This window comes from Arachis hypogaea, chromosome 10, assembly GCF_003086295.3.
Source record: "Arachis hypogaea cultivar Tifrunner chromosome 10, arahy.Tifrunner.gnm2.J5K5, whole genome shotgun sequence".
NCBI lineage: Eukaryota > Viridiplantae > Streptophyta > Magnoliopsida > Fabales > Fabaceae > Arachis > Arachis hypogaea.
Window position 1 is genome coordinate 103,438,682 of NC_092045.1, and position 9,059 is coordinate 103,447,740.

A 9,059-nucleotide genomic window follows, 5' to 3' on the forward strand; every position below is an offset into this window, starting at 1 on the left:
AGACATAAAAAGAGAGACACAATTACACATAAAAGTGCATATAATACGTCTATTTTGTGTCTTTCTGAGATAATGAGACATAGCTTTTTAACCTGAAACACAATATAAACTTTATTTTTGGACGAGTTTGCTCTTAATAATTTTTGAAATTTCTAAATTTAACCTCATTCATTTAGCCTTTTCACTCACTTCCCATATCTATCTTCTTCCTTTCTTCTTCTTTTTTAAATCTGAGGGCAAAACTCCTCTAGTCTCTACAAACTCGTCATGCCTTCTTCCCTCGCCATCACTATTGTCACCCGTCGTAAATCTGACCATAAAACTCCTCTAGTCTATGTGCCTCTACATCTTGTTGTGCCTTCTTCCCTCACCGTCATGGTTGTCACCACATCGCCCCACCCTCGCCATTGCAGATCGTCACTACCACAGGTCTCACTGCGTCACCGCCGTCATTTTCCAATCTATTCCAATACTTCCCCATCACCTTCTTGACTTCTTTGCTTCTACCATTTTTCAGCTCCCCTTTTTATTTCCCAGATTTGTACATCCCTTTCACCTTCATTTCTATTTTTTTTATTCCTAATCAACTTTTTATTTTTAAAATATAATTGTTGAAATTTTGCACTCTATTTCAATTTTTAATTTAAATAGTTGAACTTGTGATTAAATTTTGTTGATGATATTAATTTGAATTGAGGTTGAAAATTTTGGCAAAGGCAGTGGAAATAAGTGATAGTAATGATAGTGGTAGTGGGGGTTAGACTTGGGGTAAAACAGACATTTAAATTAAATAACTATATTATCACCAAACATGATAAAAAAAAATTGTGTATATATGTATTTACTTCTACAGTTCTACTTGTGTATTATTTGTATTTATGTATAAAGGACACCAACTAAACACAGCATATTATCTACCGCATATGAGACTCTGAAACCTTTTTGAAAAAAATTAAATAGAAACTTTCTTGAGAAGTTTATATATGAGAAGTTAGATAATATTACCTTTAGGTAGCATATGCTTATCTAAGTTACTTTATAACAAATGTTAAAGGAATGACCAAAATAGAATGAGAATAACTCTTTAGGGACTACTCGTAAATTCTTTAACAATTTGTATCAAACACTAAATAAAACGTTGATATTTTGATCAAGTAAAGTCACTCATGATCTCTTCAGAACAAATCGTCATCTGTTTATTTGTTCATCAAAAGAGAAACACTAAACACTAAACAGAACTTGAAGAATTCTAACAGTCACTATAAAATACATCAGAACACAACTATGGACAGTGAAAATCCCACAACTACAGACTCACAATTCAGCTTAAAAGTGAAGTCACAAAGTCCCCTATGCATTTCATTAACGCTTGGGAGGAACATACTGAATGCGCTCGTCTTCACATATGGTCTGCAAAAAAGGCATAACAAATCAAATATTTGTCTAAAGCTCAATAGAAGTTAGCAATTTAAACAGTTTCCCTTCTCCAGAAATAATGAGACAGGGTTAGTTGTTTTCTTTCTCCACTAGAAGCTCAATAATCAAAATAAACACATCAAGGTGTTTGTCTTCTTTACTAAAACCAATACAAAAAAAAACGTCCAATCCCTTCATAATTCACGAGCCAATCACCACAGGTCAGAAGGAAAATCTAGTGACTAATATGAAGAGAAAGACTCTTGAATTCATGTGTTCGCTCCAACCAAATGCATCAGAAGAAATTACATACAGGCCACAATCTATGCTACTTATTAACATACTACTGGTTTGATATATATATTTGATAAAACTATCAACATTGTTGGAGTTTGAGTTTACAAGAGAGGAGGACATAATACTTCATTACTAGCATTTATCATCTTAGTGCCCACTATCATGATTATGCCCTCGTAACTAGCAGAAGAATGACAGGTAGGCAAAATTTAGCAGCCAATTAAATAATGTGGATTTGATGTACTGGCCAAACATTTATTTGTGAAATTTTGTAATGGAAAAAAAAAAAAAAAACAGATATCTACTCATTAAAAATTCAAACACCGCCAAATGTGACTTTTTTTCATTTTCATTTCCAATTTACACATTCATCCAATTGCATAGTGGCATACCATTAAGAATTTAATTTTTATAATAAATATCTCAAAAGTCACGCATATAATAAGATGCAACTGGTCAACAGCATAAAATACATTACCATTGCAATGTATCAAAATTAATCACTAAAAATTGAAATCACTCTAACTAATATAATATTCTGAAACCCATATAGACTAATAAAAAAAAAATCAAACCTGTAAATCTTCAGGAAGAGCCTCTGAGACAGCAAGAGTATAAACACCAGGAACAAATCTTCCTGCAACATATTCAAGTTCAACCTAAATGCCACAACACAAATGCTATACATGATCTCTATGTAAATATTCAATCTACACAGAATCCGTTATTTTTTTTCCTCTTTTCAAATCACTCAATTGGCATGCACTTTGTCCGACTCCTTGTATTGGAATGTGAAATTGAACAAAATGATCAAACAAGTGCAAGACTAATCTGTAGTTATAATCCTTAGTTGTGTGCTTATACATGTAATTATTATCAATGAAAGCTTAACTATAAAAGTAAAATCTAGGTCCAATTAAAAGGAGAAAAAAGAATAAAAGGATAACAATAAAATGAGAAATTCCAAGTTCCAAATTACTACTTCCACCAAAATATTGTAAAGCAGAAGCATAATTGAAAACTGAAAGCCAAGGAAAAGCAAGCGATAATTAGGAAAAAATTGTATCAAGAGAAACACTAAACATACCAATACGTAACCAGCGGGCAGCCCAACTCCTGGTTGGATCCATGACTGAAATGATCCTGTGGCAAAATTTAATGGAAAGTGGAAAACAAAATGAGCACTGGCAAATTCAGGGTGAAGTGAGTTTAGCTAAAAAAAAAAACTGGTAGTAACAAACCCATTAAAATTGGGGGTGGTGCAATCAACAACACGCTCGTGATCTTCTTCCATCTTAAAGAATGGGCAGTTCTCACAACCTGATTCTCTGAACTGTACAACGAAAATCAAATAGTTAGAAAAAAAAATGCAAAAAAGAGAAAATACAAAAGGGAAGGGGAATACAACCTGATCATAGGTTTTGACAAGGCGGCAACGAAGACAAGCCCTCAACTCATGGCCAAAGCTTGTAGGGATTTGTGCAGGAGCACTTGCCATTTTTGCAAGCTCAAAATGTTTGAACTGAATATTCAATTGATTCAAATGGTTGAGATCATGATTAAACCCAAACTATTCAATGATTAAAACTAAAACGTTGTCTAAATATGATATGAAAGAAATCACACACATAACTCGCCCAAATTTAGCTACATTATTCGATAATTGCAAACGAGATTGAGTTGAGTCGAGAACATTCATGTAATTTCAGAAGATTGAAACATCTAGATGGATTAAATAGCATTTTTGTGTAATATCATTAACCCTAACTATAATTATATACGCTATAAATAAGTAATTTAAACCTAAGTCCTTCAAATATCAAAGGATGAATTAGGGTTTTGCCTATTATAGCTCATTTCATTTACAAGATGAAAAAAATTGGTAATATTTCAAGAAAGAATAACAATGGCAGAACAAGAAGGGTACCTACCGCCGGCTCCACCGCTTACGACGAGGTCTCCGCCGCAGTCAACTGCTCCTCTCTCTTTGTCCCCTCGCCTTCAACCTCTCTCCCTCCTCTTTTTTACGATGACATTCACAACTAGTAAACTTCAACCCCCCTTTCGTTCTTTTGATAAAATGCATTCTTTTATTTTTATTCTATTAAAAAAATAAAGTATATTTTTGTCTTTAAAAAATTTGATAAAAATTAATTTTATCCAAAAAAAAATTATTTGCATTAAATATATTTTGGCAGCTAATTTTAAAAAAATAAAATATTTTTTGTTTTTAATATTTGTAGTAAGTCCTATTTTTATTCTTAACGTTTAAATTATTCTATTTGTATCCTGACGTTTGTAAAAATAATTCAATGTTATCCTGCTATCAATTATACATCATGAGTTTTAGTTAGAATTCTGTAAATCTTTTTTCAAAGTTAGAATACAAATGTCTAGACAGAATGATGATTCACTACGGATAATAACTCATCAAACATTAGAAACTGGTTCCGCAATACTTGTTTAGGGACATAATTGAACTTGAACAGAATAGGGGGTACAATATTGAAATATTGAAATTGAACATATCTAAGTGAGATCTAATTGAGAATGAATACATTTAAGTGAGAATAATTAAAAAATATAATTTTATTAGTATAATTGATGATAGAGTACATTGAATATCATTTTTATAAACGTTAGAGAAGAAATAGAACGATTTAAACATTAGGGACAAATAGAATTATAAGACTTATTCTAAACGTTGGGACAAAAACGATACTCTACTATTTAAAAAATTTAGGATCAATTTAACAACAATTTCACAAGAATAATATTTAACAAAAATAAATCAAACATAGTTATCATGTATTATTTTATATAAATCGAAAACTTCAATAATAGAATTGAAACAAAATAAAACTTAAGAATATTTTTAAATTTTTGATAAATTTTAAAGACAAAATATACTTTATCCCAAAAAATTATTTATTAGTATAAGAATTAAATTTTTAAGAGTAAAGGACAAATCCGTCTCTGAGGATTTTTCCCACGGACATTTTCGTCCTCGAGGGTTGGGAAATACGGTAATGTCCCTAACCCCCCAGAAAACTGGACATTTTTACCCCTCCGTCATAGTGTCTCCGTTTAGCCCCGACGGAAAACAGTGACATGGCTCGGTGGCGCTGAGCTGGCCGTAACGGGCTGCCACCTTGACTGGGCTTTATTAAAGAGGACAAATATGCCCCCCGAGCCCAAAACGTTGCCGTTTTTCCCCAACCTTTTGAAACTTAGCATAACTCCCTTACACAACACACATAACACCAAAACGATCAAAATCCCTCCCCTGTTTCTCCCTCCAAAAATTGCACTACGTGGAAGAGCAATCGGCGTACGGTGGAGCAGCTGTCGGAGGCAAGAAAGAAGGTTACTGTGGAGGTTAGCACTGTCGTCTTCCTATCAAGGTAAGATCGCCTTCCTTACTCCTGAAGTTTCTGTAGTTTGTAGTAAGGGACTATATTCTTCATGTGTGCATGTTGACAGTGTGTGTAAGAGTGGTGTAATGAGAGCTAAAAATGGATTTTAGAGCATGGTGTGTAGTAGTAGTAGGAGGTATCGGTTAGGGCAAGAGGGGGTTCTGTAATAAATTTTGAATGCAATGTAGTACTGACACATAGTTGTTTCTTGGTAAATTTCAGATGGTGGATGTTTTGTGGTGCCAGTTTTTCACCACAGAGGTAGCTTCGTGAGAGGTAGTGATGGTGTTCTTATTTATGAGAATGGTAAGGAAGAGAGGTTCCCGGAGATGGACCTAGATTTTGTCAACTCCGGGGATATTGTAACCTTATTTAAGGGTTTGGGATACCCTTCGTACAAGGCAGTATACTGGTATGATCGAAGTAGTAGGTTGCTTGAGTCTGGGCTGAACGAGTTAACCGGGGACGCAGGGATCAATGCAATACGGGAGAACTTACTGAAGGACCAACAGTCTGCTGAGTTCCACATTTACTTTGACCACCCCGTTGATGATGCGGAGGTAATAGATGATGTTGGCAAGGATGGTGATGATGAAGTGGATGTTGATGAAATTTTAAAGGAATTGAAGACATCCTCTTCATCGGATGATGGGTATGAGAGCACCGAAGATGTATTATATAAACCTCCACCAGTTGGGTTGGAGAATGAAGGAAATGATTCTGACAGTAGTATAGGGGCTGTTGATGGAAAGAGGAAAAGAGTAAATGAGCCAAGAAAGAAGGTGGTAACCCCTAAGAAGAAATTCACAAAGAGACAAGGGATGAAGGATAAGTATAAGAAGGGTAAGAAAAAGGTGGAAGATAGTCCGAGGGAGAATCCAAGTGGAAAAGATAGCGGTCAGACTAAAACAGGAGTAGCTGGTGAAGGTGAAAAGGACTCAGCTGCTGGGCCTAATGATGGAGTAGATGGTGGCAATAGGCCTGGAGTGGATAATTTAGGGAGATACTATGTAAGTGAAGTCCTGACAGAGCCTGAGGAAATTATGTTTGAGTACGAGTCCGAGGAGTTGCACACACCTATGGGATCAGAGGATGAAGGTGAAGGCCACACGTTTCCAAAGTTTGATGATGACTATGCTCATGGTCAGGGCAGATTTGAGTTAGGGATGAGGTTTGCAAGTGTTGAACGGTTTAAAGATGTGGTGAAAGACTCATTCATTGCTGAAGGTAGGGAGGTTAAGTGGATCAAGAATGATAGGGATAGAGTGAGAGTGGGCTGCAAGGATGAAGAATGCAATTTCTTGGTTCATATGTCTTACAACAAGACTCTACAATGTTACCAAATTAAGACGTACCAGCCAGAGCATAGTTGTGCACGGGATTTAGGGAGTAATGCAGCTGACCAGCATTGGATCAGCAGGAAAATTGTGAAGAGGATGGCTACCCAACCACATATGACCACTAGGGAGGCAACTGAATTCCTAAAGGAGGAATTTTCGTTAGCTCCCCATCCTAAGATGGTATATAGAGCAGTAGTTGAAGCCAGGGATAAGATTATGGGAAACGAGAAGGAACAATACAAGAGGACAAGGGACTATTGTGAGCAGAATTTAAGCAGTAATCCAGGGTCTACTGCAAGGTTGGAACTGCTGACAATTCCAGAATCTCCCCTATTTTCGACAAGATATACATATGCTTAGATGCCTATAAGCGAGGGTTCAAGGAAGGGTGTAGGCCCTTGCTGCACCTGGATGGATGCTTTCTCAAGACATACTACATGGGGTGGCTTCTAGCAGCAGTTGCCCAAGACGCAAACAACCAATTTTATGTTGTTGCATATGGGGTTGTGAGGGCTGAGACAAAGGATGCCTGGAAGTGGTTCCTGAGTAACCTTCAGGCAGACATAGGAGACGATGCAAACCATGGGTGGAATTTCATTTCAGATCAACAAAAGGTATGATGCATTATTGATTCATGACTGCACACTTCATATATTTGATGAATTCTAAATGTTGGCTGCTCACGTTAAATGCAGGGTTTACTCCCTACCTTAAAGGAAGTCATGCCAAAAGCCAGGCACAGAAACTGCGTGATGCACATGTGGAAGAACTTCGTTAATAGGTTCAAAGATTTATACATAAGAGAGGTCGTGTGGGAGTGTGCCAGATGCACAACAGTTGCGAAATTTAAGGACTGTATGGACAGGCTGAAGGCAGTGAATCAGGGGGCTTGGGAATACCTCTCCAAGTTTGAGCCAGAGACATGGGTCAAGGCATATTTCTCCCATGGGCCGAAAGTTGATAACCTCACTAACAACATGTGTGAGGTCTTCAATGCCGAAATTGTTAATTACCGCTGCAAGCCAATCCTGACTATGTGCGAAGAAATCAGGTGTTACCTGATGCGGAGGATGGTAAATCACAAGCGAGTATTGAAAAATCACCCCGGTAAACTAGCCCCAGTACAGCAAAAACGGATGGAAAGATTGCTTGCTATGGGGACAAAGTGGACAGCAGAGTGGGTTGGAGATAATGAAAGAAAAAGTTTCAAAGTGAGCCGCAAAGGAAGCAAGGTAGATGTGGACCTCATTAATTACACCTGCAGCTGCAATCGATGGCAACTAACTGGTACAACACAAATGTTCTTATAAACTGTTAATTACATTATTAAAGTATTTATCACCTGTGATTTAACTAGTCTTTGCTCTATGATCAAATTGAAACATTTTTTGGTTTTTTTAGGGATGCCATGCACACATGCACTTGCTGCTATTGTGAAGAGGCGTGACAAGGCAGAAGATTATGTCCACCCCTGGTTGTGCATGGAATCAATCAAGAGGACATATTCACACTGCATCAAACCAGTCCCCAGTGCAGAATTCTGTCCTCGTTCTGAGTACTCACAACTAGAACCCCCCATCATCAAGAGGCCTATTGGCCGGCCAAAGTTCACAACAGATAGAAAGATCCTGCTGAGCCCTTGATGCAAGGTGGAAAATTGAAGAAGTCATTCTCGGTGACTTGCAGTAAGTGTGGTGAAAAGGGCTACAATTATAAAACCTGCAAGGGAGCTCCTTCAAACCCCAACTGGAAGCCTAATATGAAGATCCCTAAGAAGAAAGGAGGAAGCATCTCTCAACAACTAGTTGTGCTTCCTTTGTCCCAGTCAGCTCCACCCACAGTAGTAAGTTTGCATTGTATATTTTTTGTTTGGATTATAGAGTACTACGTAAATGCTTGTTTATAGATTAGTTTGGCAGGGACGTATCTGTCTTAATGTCATATACTTAAGGGGTTAATGAGTATTAGTAACGTAATTGTCAAGGATCAGGAAGTCTTAGTGTAGACAAGTTAGAGGACTAATCTGTCATATTATCATGCTGACACCCCATGTCCATTAACTGTCCAGGATTCTTCAAGCAGCCAACCAACCAACACACAACCCGTTCAACAAGCAACTACTATAACTGAATTATTTGTGCTCTGAGATGAATTTGATATACCTTGTTGTTTGATGGTAGACTTGATGTGATTTAATTTTTTCCCGTTACTTGCTCTCCTCGTGCTTGCAGTTTATGAGTGCAGCAGGACCAACTCATGCAACTACTGCACCATCCCCACGCATGGTTACTAGATCCATACTTGTGGTAGCACCTCCGGTCCCAACAGTCACTCCATTCAGGCCACCAGCCCAAAGGCCAACCCCTGCATGTAATGCTCCAGGCAAGGCTCCAGAGATGGTTAGCAAGACTTCTCGTCCTAAACCATCAAAATTATGACCAAAGTAGAAGATCTTCAGGCCACCGGCACCACTGTTTCAAGGACAGTCTAGCACAACCCTAGAAGCAGAAGCTCAGGAAGTCTCCCAAAGAACAACACCAGCTGACCTGGCATCTAGGGAATCAACATGAGTGAAGGCTGACGATATTAT

At 37.4% G+C, this 9,059-nt stretch overlaps 2 protein-coding genes across 3 annotated transcripts; one reads left to right on the forward strand and one right to left on the reverse strand.

Annotated features, from left to right (window-relative positions):
* Nucleotides 1-1,068: 1,068 nt before the first annotated feature.
* On the reverse strand, nt 1,069-3,816 carry LOC112716217 (transcription elongation factor SPT4 homolog 1). 2 transcript variants are annotated; one of them, XM_025768082.2, is made up of 6 exons: nt 3,645-3,816; nt 3,122-3,235; nt 2,955-3,046; nt 2,801-2,856; nt 2,289-2,350; nt 1,069-1,410 (listed from the first exon to the last, which is right to left on the reverse strand). In XM_025768082.2, the coding sequence occupies exons 2-6, from the start codon at nt 3,209-3,211 to the stop codon at nt 1,363-1,365; spliced, it is 348 nt and encodes a 115-aa protein (XP_025623867.1). In that variant the 5' UTR covers nt 3,212-3,235; nt 3,645-3,816; the 3' UTR covers nt 1,069-1,362. The 2 variants fall into 2 exon arrangements, with proteins under 2 accessions (XP_025623867.1, XP_025623868.1); XM_025768083.2 differs by having other exon boundaries at nt 3,641-3,797.
* A 3,090-nt stretch (nt 3,817-6,906) lies between these two features.
* On the forward strand, nt 6,907-8,112 carry LOC140175734 (uncharacterized). The gene is made up of 3 exons (XM_072204280.1): nt 6,907-7,083; nt 7,165-7,756; nt 7,871-8,112. The coding sequence occupies exons 1-3, from the start codon at nt 6,907-6,909 to the stop codon at nt 8,110-8,112; spliced, it is 1,011 nt and encodes a 336-aa protein (XP_072060381.1).
* The last annotated feature ends 947 nt before the right edge of the window (nt 8,113-9,059 follow it).